Source organism: Leptopilina boulardi, unplaced genomic scaffold (genome assembly GCF_019393585.1).
Source record: "Leptopilina boulardi isolate dan_hultmark-lab unplaced genomic scaffold, ZJU_Lbou_2.1 LbouV2_327, whole genome shotgun sequence".
Lineage (NCBI taxonomy): Eukaryota > Metazoa > Arthropoda > Insecta > Hymenoptera > Figitidae > Leptopilina > Leptopilina boulardi.
This window is the reverse complement of record NW_026137893.1, coordinates 3,873,224-3,888,955: the sequence shown is the minus strand read 5'-3', so window position 1 is coordinate 3,888,955 and position 15,732 is coordinate 3,873,224. Positions and strand designations below refer to the sequence as shown.

Below are 15,732 nucleotides of genomic sequence, written 5' to 3'. Positions count from 1 at the left end.
GTCGCTCGTTTGTAAACCTTTCTTCTGATGTTATAAAAGCAACTTTGAATTTTTTTTTTTTTTTTTTTTTGCAATTCTTTAGAATATAGCTGATTGAATGCATTTTTATAATGTATTTTAATGTTATAAACTATTTTTCAGATGAAATAATATACTATAGTATGAACCATATTTTTGTATTATTTATTGGTAAGAAAGTGCAGAGGGTGTCAATTTCACTTTTTCTCATTAAACTATATGACATTTTCTACTCTGCAAAATATAATTCTACATTATTTTTACTTACTTATGAAACAATTCTAGAAAATAATATTCTGCAATAAAATTCTTAAATGATCATACAGAGACTGACACTCTACAAAAATTAAACTTCATTTCAAAAATCTACGAATTCTCATAAACCGACTCTATACATATCGCATATATAATTTTCAAATTTCCACAGAATGACTCAACAAAGGACCGGCTCTACATTGCAAATAATTTGCAAAGTTCCACAAACTAACTCTACAAAGGACCAAATTAACATTGCGGATAATTTTTAAATTTGCGATTAATTTTCCTATGTTTCAAATACTGACTCTATACATTGTAATTTATTTAAAAAATTTTAAATTCTCTTAGCCCGGATATATAATGACAGACTCTACATCGCAGAAAGCGATCTCTACGTCAAATTTTCAAATTCTAAATTTTCAAATCCACTAAATTGACCGCGACTCTACATCGAAAGTAATTTTCAAATATTGTAATTCACATAGACTTACTCTACATGTATACCGATTCTACATCGCAGATAATTTTCCAATAAACCGACACTATACCTGAACCGACCATACATCGAAAGTAATTAAAAAAAAATTGCTTGACCGACCCTACATGAAACGACTCTACATTGCAAATAATTTTAAAATTTCCACAGACTGACTCTACATCGAAATTGATTTTCAAAAGTTTCAAATTTTCACAAACCAATAACTTTATACGGACACCGACTCTACATCAGAATTACTTTTTAAAGATTTCAAATTTTTTAATAACTACTCTACACTCGCATCGTCTATACAAGGACCGACTCTACATCGCAGTAATTCATAAAGACCGACCGTACATGGACTGACTCTACATCGCAGATAATTTTTTAATTTTCAACAGGACTTATACATCTGAACTGACTCTACATCGAAAGTAATTTACAAATTTTTTAATTGACAAAGACCGACCCTACATGGAACGACTCTACATCGCAGATTATTTTGAAGTTTCCACAGACTAACTCTACATCGAAATTGATTTCCAAAGGTTTCAAATTTTCACAAACCAACTTTATACGGACACCGACTCTACATTGGAATTACTTTTTAAAGATTTCAAATTTTTAAATAACTACTCTACACTCAGTGTCTATACAAAAACCGACTCTACATCACAGAAAGCGAACGTACTCTACATCGTATTTTCAAATTTCTAATAGACGGACACTAAATGCACCGACTCTACATTAAAATTAATTCTAAAAAGTTGTAATTCATAAAGACCGACCGTACATGGACTGACTCTACATCGCAGATAATTTTTTAATTTTCAACAGGACTTACACTATTTGAACTGACTCTACATCGAAAGTAATTTAAAAAAATGTTCTATTGACAAAGACCGACCCTACATGAAACGACTCTACATCGTAGATAATTTTGAAGTTTCCACAGACTAACTCTACATCGAAGTTGATTTTCAAAAGTTTCAAATTTTCACAAACCAATAACTTTACACGGACACCAACTCTACATCGGAATTACTTTTCATAGATTTCAAATTTTTAAATAACTACTCTACGCACTTATCAGCTCTATAAGGACCGACTCTAAATGGCAGATAATTTTAAAATTTACAATAGACCAACACCAAATGCATCGACTCTACATCAAAAGTAATTTTAAAAAAGTTTTAATTCACAAAAATCGACTCTACAAGGACCATCTCTACATAATTCGCAAATTTCCACTGACTGACTCTACATCGAAGTTAATTTAAATAAAGTTTAAATGTTCAGAAACCGACTCTATACAGAGTGACTCTACATCAATGTAATTTCTCAAAATGTCGTATCTTTGTGGATCAACTCTACAAGGTCGTTCCATGTAGAGTTAATCTATAAAACAACGACAATTTGAGTTACGTTGATATAGAGTCAATTTTAGAAAATTAAATTTTTTTTGTAACTTAATTTCGATGTAGATAAATGGTCATTGTAGAGTATTTCTGTAAAAAATTAAAAAAATTTTGAAAATTAATTTCGATATTATTCGCTAAGTGTAGTCATTCGTTAAAAATTTGAAATTAAAAAAATTTTTAAAATCAATAGTCTATATAATTTTAAGCAGTTTTTTCTATAATATTTTGAAAAACTTATTTTGATGACAGAGTAGAAGTAAAAAAATTATTTTCCAATAAAAAATTTTTGTTAATTTTAAATGATATTTAAAAAAAATTCTGAATATATATTTAGTGAGAAACTAATTAACTTACTTTAAATTGTAAACCCCTTTTTTGTGTTAATATCATATTGCTCTCTTCTATTGTGAATGGAGAAAATAAGAAACACAAACGCATCAGTCAAAAGGCGCGCGCGTGGTGAAAGGAGAGAGAGAGAGAGAGAGAGAGAATTGTCAATTGAATGCGACAGCTAAATAGTAATAATAACCTGTACAAATAACAATACTGGGTGCTCATATGCCATATATAGTATTGTTGCGAAAATGCGGATCATAAATATGTTGTAAGGGAATACACACGTGGGGTGGAAGGAACTTAAGGCCTTGTACAAACGTGCTCCATAGGCTCGTTTATGTATTTAATATATAGCTATATAGTATATATATATATATGAATTGCTGCGGTACCGAGGGGTGCGTTCAAGTGGGCATTCTGTACGATTCGTGTTTTGATATTGTAACGCTTCTATTTAATATCAGTCAACATACACACACCCTGGATCTCTCGTTTTTCATATATGACTTCATTAGCTATTATCAATTCTTCATTGAGGGCTCTTTAATACAAAGTAACGTCTGATAAACAAAGTCCAATATAAAAGGCAAGGAAATGTTTTTATCGACATTTATTTTTAGGTTTCAAATTTTTACAGACCGACTCTACATCGGAATTGGTTTTCAAAAATTTCAAATTGTTAAAAAAGACTCTACATTGCCTGACTCTACATTGAAATTAATTTTGAAAATTATGAATACCCTAAGACGGACCTAACAAGGTCCAACTCTACATCGCAGTTAATTTACATATTTGCATAGACCGACTCTACATCAGTATCAGTTTTTAAAAAATTTTAATTGTCGCATAAGACTCTACATAAAAATTAATTTTGAAAATTATGAATAGTCAAAGACGGACCTAACAAGGTCCAACTCTACATCGCAGTTAATTTACATATTTGCATAGACCGACTCTACATCAGTATCAGTTTTTAAAAAATTTTAATTGTCGCATAAGACTCTACATAAAAATTAATTTTGAAAATTATGAATAGTCAAAGACGGACCTAACAAGGTCCAACTCTACATCGCAGTTAATTTACATATATTTTCATAGATCGACTCTACATCTGTATCAAGTTTCAAAAATTTTTAATTGTCGTATAATACTCTACATCAAAATTAATTTTGAAAATTATGAATATACCCAAAGACGGATCTAACAAGGTCCAATTCTACATCGCAGTTAATTTACATATTTTCATAGACCGACTCTACATCTGTATCAGTTTTCAAAAATTTTTAATTGTCGCATAATACTCTACATCAAAATTAATTTTGAAAATTATGAATACCCAAAGACGGATCTAACAAGGTCCAACTCTACATCTCAGTTAATTTAAAAAAATTTTTATAGCGACCGACTCTACATCGGAATCAGTTCTCAGAAATTTTTAATTGTTGAATAAGACTCAACATCAAAATTAATTTTGAAAGACCGACTCAAGAAGGTCCAACTCTAGATCGCGCAGTTAATTTTCACCGACCGACTCTACATTGAAATTAATTTTTATAAATTCTAAATATTCGCGGACCGACTCTACATCGAAACTAGTTTTAAAACAATCGAATTTTCACAGACCGACTGAAATTAATTTTTAAAAAATTTTGAATTCCTAATTATCGACCCTTCTATAGGCCCAACTCTACATCGCTGATAATTTTTCATAGACCGACTCTACATTGAAAATAATTTTAAAAAAATTCTAAACGTTATTACAGACCGTCTCTATATACATTGAAAGTAGTTTAAAAAATTTGAATTTTTACAGACCGACTCTACATTGTAATTAATTTTCATAAATTTTAAAATACCCACAGACTACGTTTTTTAAATGATAGAAAAATTTTATATTTTAAAAAAAATTAATTTTTAATTGTCTATAGTATTTAAATCCCAGAAAAGAAATATTAATTTATTAATAGAAAACATTCGAGTCTGTTTTTATTGTCCGCTATTTGTATAACGTTTTAATTTTACTGAATGAATCCAATAAATTTTTTACACGCGTTCGCCCTTTGTATGTATATATATATAACATGCCACTACCACTTGGTCTATTAGTAAGATATTGTCGTTTTTCGGTATTACTCTGTTACAAGTCAAAAAAAATGTTACAGATTCTAGCTTCTTCATTTCATTCATTCATTTTTTTTTTTCAGAAAAGTCAATCGAGCGTGAGTCTTTTGTCGATATTCCGTATACATACACATATATAGATATATATATGTATATATATAGTTGAGGTGATAAATTTTCACCAAAAGCGAATTCCCTCCCTCTTTCACTGACACATGAACCTATGCATCACGTACTTCGCACCCTTTGAAAAATACTGATGGGATTTTTCATTTAATTTAACGAATAATTGTTTTTAAAATAAAAAAATGTTTCTTTATTCAAAATACAATATAAAGTTTTCAAATAATCTTTTAAGAATTAATTTTTCTGAGCGTATTTTTGAACCAACATATAGTTATATAATTTAAAAGTATCAAAATGATATAAAATTTTTGACTAATTTGATACTTGCGGTTTTATCTAAATTTTGAGGTTATGTCCGTTTGTCTGTTAAGGGAATTTAAGGTTACATTTGTTGGACTTGCGGCTATATTCATAGTCAAAATTCACATAAATTTTGAGGTTATATTTGTTTCTTTGTTAAGGGAGGGGAATTTCCCGACAAAAATTTGAATAAAATTTGAGGTTATTTCTGCGGGACATATAGCCGCACGAACCCAGCGGCAACATGGAGACTTGCGGCTATATTCATACTCAAAATTCACATCAATTTTAAGGTTATGTTCGTTTTTTGGTTAGTGTCGAGGGTGGGAGGTGGTATTTTCCGCCAAAATTTAAGCTAAATTTTGAGGTTATGTTCGTTTGTAGGTTAAGGGAATTTAAGGTTACATTTGTTGGACATGTAGTCTTAAACCTTGAGGCAATTCTGGCCACTTGCGGCTATATTCATATGTTAAAATTCACATAAATTTTGAGGTTATATTTGTTTCTTTGTTAGGGGAGGGGAATTTCCCGCTAAAAATTTGAATAAAATTTGAGGTTTTTTCTGCCGGACATATAGCCGAACGAACCCAGCGGCAACATGGAGACTTGCGGCTATATTCATACTCAAAATTCACATCAATTTTAAGGTTATGTTCGTTTTTTTTGTTAGTGTCGAGGGTGGGGAGGTATTTTTCGCCAAAATTTGAGCTAAATTTTAAGGTTATGTTTGTTTCCTGGTTAGGGGAGGGATTTCTCGTCAAAATTTAACCTAAATTTGAGGTTATGTTTGTCGAATATAGCCAGCTGCCATTTTAGGGATTTGCGGCTATATTCACAGTAAAAATTCACATAAATTTTGAGGTTATGTTCGCTTATTGCTTCTAAGGGAAAAAATTATTTAACTCAAATAATTGGTTACTTGACTATTATCAAATAAATATTTACTTGAATCAAATAATTTTTATTTCAAACAAATACCATTTAATTGACTCAAATGAATTTTTTTTTCAGTATATAGGTATATAAATAAATAAAATAAACATATTTATTTATTTATTATTAATATATGTACATATTTCATCTTGTATATTATAAATGCTATGGAAAATTTAAAAAAGAGTCAAAGAATATATATAAATGGAATAAAAAAAAGTGCCAAGAGCGGGCGTGGCAGGTTCTCGAGGAGACATATATACAAGAGATCGAATAATAAAGGTCTCCTGTGAGGAAAATATAATAATATGTGTGAGAGGACACTTATAGTTAAGAACTGTTCCTTTCTATAATATATTTATTATAATCGATATTGTTATATTTACGACGAATTCGCCAACCCCTGAAATTAATCTTCCACAAAAAAAAATTTTTTTTTTTTTACTATTCTGATATAAAAATACAATAATATATTTTTTTTTTCAAAATAGGATGGGAATCTTATTTTCATTTTTATACGGATAATAGTTTGCGTATGATTTACTGACTTTGAAATGTTTTTCAAAAATCAATTTTTTCCAATCGCACATCAGAATTTTATAATATAAATTTTCTATATGGTATTACTTTACAAAATTTTTCTAAAGGATAATTTTATTTATATAAATTTTATTATATATAACTATATTACCGCATTTATATTCTATATACTGGTAGAAAGAAATTTATTTGAGGCAACGAAATTTTGGTTGAATTAAATAATTGTATTGGCAAACTTATAACTTATAAACTTATATAACCAAACTTCTGGTTATATAATCCAAAAGTTTATTTGGCTCAAATTCTTTCTTCGTTGGAAAAATTTATTAAAATAATAACCATTTATATTTAGATCAAATAAATATTTATTTGAAATTTTGAATCAAACAAATTTTGTTTGAATTTACTAAAAAAAAAAATTAATAAAATTTAATTTAAATTACAATTTAAATTAAAATAATAAACATTTATAAATAAGAAATTAATCTTATATAAAAAATTTTATTCACAGAAAATTAAAAGGTATTAAAATAAGCTGCAACGCTTCTTATTTTAATCCAATTTTGCTTATTTTAATACCGAAATGGATTAAAATAAGGAAAATTGGATTAAAATAAGAAGCGTTGCAGCTTATTTTAATGCCTTTTAATTTTCTGTGTTCACGCCACGCACAGAAAAAAGTTTACTGTGTCAGCGAAATATTTTGCTGTCACATCAAATTACGTTAGCTAATATAAGGACAGCGAACAAATTTTGCTGTGGGGTCATAAAAGTTTGCTGTGACAGTAAATTTTTAAAAATTAAATATTGTTTATCATAGCAAACTTTTTTGTTGTTATAGCAATAAATTTAGCTGTGAATTTTTTTTTTATAAATAACTTTATTATTATTATTATTATATTTTTATAAATGTAAACATATTAATTAGTAAAATTGAATTGATATGTAAAAAAAATTTGTGTATCTTGTTTCAGGTCACAGCGGGGTTAACCAGCTGGGTGGTGTTTTTGTTGGCGGTAGACCATTGCCTGATTCAACAAGGCAAAAGATTGTTGAATTGGCTCATTCAGGAGCGAGGCCTTGTGACATTTCAAGAATCCTGCAGGTCAGCAATGGATGTGTCTCGAAAATTCTTGGCAGGTTGGTTGCAATACTGCATACGTATTTTTTTTCCCGCCCTTATAATTAAATTTCTTTTCATACAAAAATTTTATGTTCCACCTATTTTTTTGGATTATTATTATATATACCCTCTTTCCAAAATAGTTTTCTCACGATGCTGATATACTTTTTTCTTAAAAGCTTTATTTCGTTTCTCAGAAATGTTCTTTCAACACATTTATATAAGTATTAAGTTGACCCTATTCTTGACTCTGGAGATTAGAAATTTTTTTTTTTTTTTTTGACTCGGACCGCTACCAAATTTTGTATATATATAATAAACCGTTATATGTATCGACTTAAAAATATTGGAAATATTAATGGATTATTAATATATAAATATTTTTAAACGAAAACGAAATTATAAAATATTTTTCTTTTGGTGACAAATATTTAAAAATGTCTTGTTTTTATAGGCTATTTTTTAGGTTATGTGTGTGTTTTCTAAATTTGAATAAGTGAAAATAATTGAATAAGTGAAGTTTATACTAATTTTTAGTAATTTTTCACTAAATCTTTAGTTACAAAACATTTACTAAATGAAATAATATTTTTTACTAAAAGTTAGTAAAAATTTCTACTAATTTGATTTGCTCTCTAAATCTGAATTAGTAAAAAAGTTTATTAATTTGAATTAGTAACTAAATTTTTGCTTCTGAATTAGTAAATTTTTACTAATTATTAGTAACTTATATTAACAATTAGTAAAATTTAACTAATTCTAAAGCAAAAAAGAGAATTTTATTATGATATAATATTCATTATTAATTACATAATTTCTTATTATGTTTTAACCTCTCTAAATTTATATTAGTGAAAAATGAGCTACTAATTCAAATTAGTAAGAATTTTTGTTATGTTTTAGTAAAAAATTACTCGATTTATTAGTTAAAATTTTTTTTTTTACTTAAGTTTTAGTAAAAAGTCAATGAAAATTAGTGAAAATTTTTGCTAATTTAAATTAGTTGCTTAATTTTCAGTAAAGTAAAAGTGAGCTACTAATTTAAATTAGTAAGAATTTTCACTAATTTTTAGTTACTTTTACTAAAACTTTAGTAAAAATTTGTAAACTACTAAATCAAATTACTAAAAATTACTAAAAATTTTTTAAGCTAAATATAAAATAATCAAAAATTAGCTTCTAGATATAGGGGAATATATAAAATCGTTACAATTCTTTTAGGAAATTATGTCTTATGCACTTTAGAAAGCTTCCCTCTCGGGATTTTTAACATATTTCCTAATACATCATTCTTTTGAGAGTCTTAACACACGCAAATTAGTTTCTCGTGAGTGGTGCGAGCCTTGAGAGTATGTATAGTTGTTAGTTGCATATGCATTTTGCAGAGAGGGAGAGCAAGAGGGAAAGAGTAAAAACCGCAGAGACACATATATGTATATAAAAAAAAAAAGTGTAAAAAAAAATAGGTGGGGTGCAAGAAGGATAGAGTGAAAAACGAAGGAAAAGAAAAAGACACGAGGGACATAGCCACAAGAATGCGAACCATGCGACACGATCACTCTCCTCCTACACACATTCCTTTACTATATACATTATAATACGCGCTTGCGTAATAAAATGCACTTAATCTCAACGAATTAAGCGAACTGGACCGCGCGCCATTGTGTAAAATATATAACCCTCCATATTGCCATTAGTATAGTGACTCTGCGCGTGCATAAAATATATAATTTAAGAAATTAACCAAAATTTATTACAATATATATATATATATATATATATATATACAAATTTACCCTTTTTTTAAGAATTATTAAATTACAAATTAAATATATACTATTTTCACTGAAAGAAATATTTTGTTTTTGCAAACAAAATCCTTTGATTTAGGCAATAATTTTGGTTGTCGTAACCAAATTTCGATTGTCGTAACCAACTTTTGGTTATCGTAACGATATTTTGGTTGTTGTAACCAATTTTTGGTTGTCGTAACCAAATTTTGATTGTTGTTACCAAGTTTTGGTTGTCGTAACGATATTTTGGTTGTTGTAACCAAATTTCGATTGTCGTAACCAACTTTTGGTTGTAGTAACCAAGTTTCGGTTGTTGTAACCAAGTTTTGGTTGTTGTAACGAACTTTTGGTTGTAGTAACCAAGTTTCGGTTGTTGTAACCAATTTTTGATTGTCGTAACAATATTTTGGTTGTTGTAACCAATTTTTGGTTGTCGTGACGATATTTTGGTTGTTGTAACCAATTTTTGGTTGTCGTGACGATATTTTGGTTGTTTTAACCAAGTTTTGGTTGTCGTAACGATATTTTGGTTGTTGTAACGAACTTTTGGTTGTTGTAACCAAATTTCGATTGTCGTAACCAACTTTTGGTTGTAGTAACCAAGTTTCGGTTGTTGTAACCAATTTTTGATTGTCGTAACGATATTTTAGTAGTTGTAACCAACTTTTGGTTGTCGTAACCAAATTTCGGTTGTTGTAACCAATTTTTGATTGTCGTAACAATATTTTGGTTGTTGTAACCAATTTTTGGTTGTCGTGACGATATTTTGGTTGTTTTAACCAAGTTTTGGTTGTCGTAACGATATTTTGGTTGTTGTAACCAAGTTTTGGTTGTTGTAACGAACTTTTGGTTGTAGTAACCAAGTTTCGGTTGTTGTAACCAATTTTTGATTGTCGTAACGATATTTTAGTAGTTGTAACCAACTTTTGGTTGTCGTAACCAAATTTCGGTTGTTGTAGCCAAGTTTTGGTTGTCGTAACGATATTTTGGGTGTTTTAACCAACTTTTGGTTGTCGTAACCAAATTTCGATTGTCGTAACCAACTTTTGGTTGTAGTAACCAAGATTCGGTTGTTGTAACCAAGTTTTGGTTGTTGTAACCAAGTTTTGGTTGTTGTAACGAACTTTTGGTTGTTGTAACCAAGTTTCGGTTGTTGTAACCAATTTTTGATTGTCGTAACAATATTTTGGTTGTTGTAACCAATTTTTGGTTGTCGTGACGATATTTTGGTTGTTTTAACCAAGTTTTGGTTGTCGTAACGATATTTTGGTTGTTGTAACCAAGTTTTGGTTGTTGTAACGAACTTTTGGTTGTAGTAACCAAGTTTCGGTTGTTGTAACCAATTTTTGATTGTCGTAACGATATTTTAGTAGTTGTAACCAACTTTTGGTTGTCGTAACCAAATTTCGGTTGTTGTAGCCAAGTTTTGGTTGTCGTAACGATATTTTGGGTGTTTTAACCAACTTTTGGTTGTCGTAACCAAATTTCGATTGTCGTAACCAACTTTTGGTTGTAGTAACCAAGATTCGGTTGTTGTAACCAAGTTTTGGTTGTTGTAACCAAGTTTTGGTTGTTGTAACGAACTTTTGGTTGTAGTAACCAAGTTTCGGTTGTTGTAACCAATTTTTGGTTGTCGTAACAATATTTTGGTTGTTGTAACCAATTTTTGGTTGTCGTGACGATATTTTGGTTGTTGTAACCAAGTTTTGGTTGTCGTAACGATATTTTGGTTGTTGTAACCAACTTTTGGTTGTCGTAACCAAATTTCGATTGTCGTAACCAAATTTTGGTTGTAGTAACCAAGTTTCGGTTGTTGTAACCAATTTTTGATTGTCGTAACGATATTTTAGTTGTTGTAACCAACTTTTGGTTGTCGTAACCAAATTTTAGTTGGTCTAAAAAACCAAATAAACATTTGTTGTCATAACCGAAATTTGGTTATACAACAACCAAAAGTTGGTTACGACAACCGAAATTTGGTTACAAAAACCAAAAATTTTTTTGGTTAACTCAAAAAAATAGTTTGTTTACCTTAAATACCAACAAAATTATGTTTCGCTGCACCAACTAAATTTTTTTTTTTTTTTTTTTTATTGAAATTACATTTTACACAAACTCTATTATAGTTTTATTCTTTTTTTTTATTACATTTATTGTATTGTATCGCAAATTATTATTGTTCTAGGTACTATGAAACGGGTTCAATTAGACCGAGAGCCATTGGAGGTAGTAAACCACGAGTTGCAACTGCAGAGGTCGTCAGTAAAATTTCTCTCTATAAGAGCGAATGCCCTTCAATTTTTGCCTGGGAGATTCGTGATCGTTTACTTCAAGAGGGAGTTTGTACCAATGATAACATTCCAAGTGTGAGTACCAATTATTTTTTTTTTTTTTTACATAGAACATTTCTATTTTGGTATTTTTATTTTACCAACATTATCATATAATTCAAAAATTCGCGCCAAAAATTATTATCAATTTATTAAAAATGTAAATCATAAAATTCTGTAAAAAAAAATTTAGAAATTTTATATTTTGCATCCCAACAGTTATACAAATAGAAAAACAATTGATTTTTAAAAAGAAAAATCAAATAAGTAAACTGAGAAGGGAAAATTTAAAATAGAATTAAAAATGAATTTATATATAATTTGTTAACGATCGAGTATTATTTGTATTTCCTGGAGAGAGTGTAATAAATTTCCAGTTACATGTATATATATATAGGGTTAGACATGATAGCTGGGCGTGTAAATACACGTATAATAATCATGGGAAGTACACCGCAAAACACGCGTAATGGACCCTAGTTGGGAGTGAGAAAGAGAGAGAGAGAGAACGGAAGCGCAGGCGTATTGTCACCAAAGCTTTGTCTACTCACACAAAACATTTCAGTATTTGTATTGTACATACATATAGCACGGTTATTTCGCGAATGAAAATCACTTTTTAATTTTCTTTCCCTAAGAAGCTTTTGACAAAATTATTTTTCTTATTATTTTCTAATTTTACCAGAAAATTATTCCAATTATTAATTTCATTTTAAAATCCATTTTCCATTTTTAAAAAAATTGCGCCAATAAATCAACAAATTAAAAATTTTACCAAAAAAAATCTAATTTCCAATTAAAAAGAAAGTATACAAAAATCGATTTTATCCAAATAGAACCAAACCTAAAGTAGGTATTAAATTAATATATTTCGTTTTACAGTGACTATTATAATTAAAAATATTATTATATTAGAAAAATAAGTAATAAAAATTTTCTTTTTAATACAAATTGAAAAAGGTCAATCGTTCGAGTAATTAAAGACGCACAGTACGTTTGATATATATATATATATATATATCCCTTTTTTTCTTGATGTTTGCTGGGAATTCGCTCTTTCTCTTTCTCATTCTCTCACGCAGGGAAAAAACTTTTCAAAGGATGAGCCATGCGAACGGTTGCCATGGATATTTGCATGCGTCCAATAAACGGTGGCTAAGGGGCTCGCGACTTGCTTAGGGTAAAAAGTGAAAGAGGGTCGCCAAACTCTTTTTCTCCTTTCTTGCCTTATTCGATCTTTCTTCTTTGCTCGCACGCTCTTTGCCGATGAATTTCTCTCCCTCTCTCTCTCTCTCTCTCTATACATATATATATTTTTTTCTCCCTCTTGTGCTTTTTTCTTTCTCTCCTTTGATTCCCCACTCCTCTGGCACCTTCGTAATGGCTTCGCACTGTAGAAACGTCTCTCCACCCTCGAGAAAGATTCGTAAAATGAAAAAAGGAGAAAGAGAGAAATAGAGAGAGAGAGAGAAGGTTTCCGACTTGAACGTTCTTGGCGGAAGTGAAAAAGAAAGTCCTTGAGATTCGCCGCTTGCGAGTACAAATTTTTTTTTTTTTTTTTTTTTTTTGCCCACTATATACTTCGCAAGCCCGCGCTTCAAAAGTCTTGAAACGTTCTTCTCTTGAAAACGAGCAAAGTTCCGAGAGAAGTAAGCTCTGATTTTAATCAGTGTCAGCCTTTTTTATATCCTCCGGTGGCGCCATTGTCGACTTATATTTAGTCAACTAAATTAACCAAGAAAAACTTTCAAAATTGCAATTCACAGGTAATTAAAATTTGCAAGGAGGATCTTTTTTTTTTAATATACGAAATATATATATATGTGACGCTCTACGCGAAAATGGACCTTAAGAGGCAAAAAAAAAATTCAGGTTATGTTTGTGTTTTTTCAATTGGAGGGACTTTAAAGAAAAAAAAATTTTAGGTTATGTTTATAGTTTCAGTTTTTGCTTGATTAAACTTAATTATTAATTAGTAAAATCAATTTTTATTGTTGAATATATGATATGTGACGCGTTCTAAACAAAGGGACCTTAGAAGCAAATCAGTTTGAGGTTATGTTTATATTAGTTTTTTCTTAATTGAAAATTTCTTTTTAATTATTGCAAATCAAAATAAATGTTTATGAAATATTTTAGTTTTAGCCTTTCGTATAATACCTTACATTTCCAATTTGAAAATCACGAACATAACCTAAAATTGTTTACCTGTAAGGTCCCATTTCCCGTAGAGCGTCATATATATATATAAAAATAGAATAATATATATAATATATTATATATAGAAAATGGAAGCTTTCATTTGAAAATCGAAACGGTATACACCCTCCGGTTGCTATATATATGAAGGGATTGGCGGAGAATTTCGCGTTTTAACAAATTACCAAAAGCCCCCCGGCGGTGGCTGCCCTCCTGGATGAAGGATCAAAGCTCCACCGTGTAATCGTGCAACGTTTGCGAGTAACCCGCGTGTGCGCCTTTCTCGAGCTCTCTCCTGAACTTGTTGTGGGTAAGATTAACGTTTCTTTAATGGTCCGTGTAATATTCCATTACCCTTAGTCCACCGAAGATCGTTTCACGCTTTTCTCCTTTATATATCTATATATATACAAAAGTCAACAAACTGGTTTTCAAAAGATAGGATATATTATAAACTCGCAAGGTTTCACTATGTGCGACAATTATTTTTTTTTTGCAAATTTATTTTGCGATTTGAACACATTTTTGATGTTGTACTAATTTGTTTATTCATTTCGATTGTGTAAATAAAAAAAATCTTTTTAAAACTAATTTAAAAGTATCAAATTGATGTTGTACTAATTTGTTTATTCATTTCGATTGTGTAAATAAAAAAAACCTTTTTAAAACTAATTTAAAAGTATCAAAATTGATACCAATTTTCTATATCAATTTGATAGGTTTTCAATTTGATACTTTTAAATTAGTGTATATATAAACTAAGTATATCAAGTACTAAAATCAAGATCCAAAGTATCCCTAATAAAAAATTAATGACCCAATTTCTGGTTGGAATGATATCATTGACATCAATTTGATATAGACTAAATAATAATATAATCGTTAGGAACAAAAATGATAAATTGTGACATAATTTCATGGGAAAATTTATATATATATATATGCGAGTGGTACGGAAAAGGGAAATGAGTATATATACGAAAAAATTGAGGAGAAAGAAGAGTAGAGTATAGACAAGAACGAAAGAACGTATTCCAGAAGAGTCGTTGGTGATTGGGGGAAATTTCATTATTCTCAGACATTACCTCCGTTATTGTAATGCCATCAAATTGGATACGCTTCGTACCACACCAGGGAATCGAATCTTCTTGAATATTCTGACAGACCTCTCCTCTCTTTTATCTGACTATATATATATAGAGGTGAAGCTGTTTGATTTTCGCTTATTCTTTCTCTTTTCTCTCTGTCCATGTCGCGCGTCATTACATATTTGCTAATCCGACAAAATGTTTTATAGCGCCAATAATAATTGAATTTTTATATTTATAGAATTTATTTCAGGATTGTCACTTATTTTATAAATTTTATCGAAATCGGACACTACACGTTTTTAAAGTAGAATTCAAATTGTAGTTTTAATGTTAAAAAATGTGATTATGATCCGTTTCAGAAATTCTGAACTCAAAATCAAACTCAATTTGAAGTGCAACAAAAATGAACCAATTTTAGCCATTGGTTCAGACTAAAAATGGCTAATTTTTGATGCACTTCAAATTGAGTCTGATTTTGAGTTCCGATTTTTTCTATGACAATTTTATCCAATGATTTGAAAATCATTGTACGGAAAATATAATGAATTGTATTGGGACTATAAATATTTTTCGTTATCCAATATACACAATTAGAGACAATGAGGCATCAGTCAATCGCGTCGCGCACAATGTGGCGATTTGTGAGTTAAGTACAGCACGTACTA

General features: G+C 29.5%; 1 protein-coding gene across 3 annotated transcripts in view; it reads left to right on the top strand.

Annotated features, from left to right (window-relative positions):
* Nucleotides 1-15,732, top strand: part of LOC127284897 (paired box protein Pax-6-like) — a 110,697-nt gene that overhangs the window by 30,583 nt on the left and 64,382 nt on the right. For all 3 annotated transcript variants that reach the window (XR_007843541.1, XM_051310612.1, XM_051310611.1), the window contains exons 3-4: nucleotides 7,506-7,671; nucleotides 11,633-11,813. Coding sequence is in view for 2 of the 3 variants with exons in the window: in XM_051310612.1 (XP_051166569.1) it covers nucleotides 7,506-7,671; nucleotides 11,633-11,813 (347 nt within the window). In the remaining variant the exon portion in view is untranslated. The remainder of the gene's footprint in view (nucleotides 1-7,505; nucleotides 7,672-11,632; nucleotides 11,814-15,732) is intronic.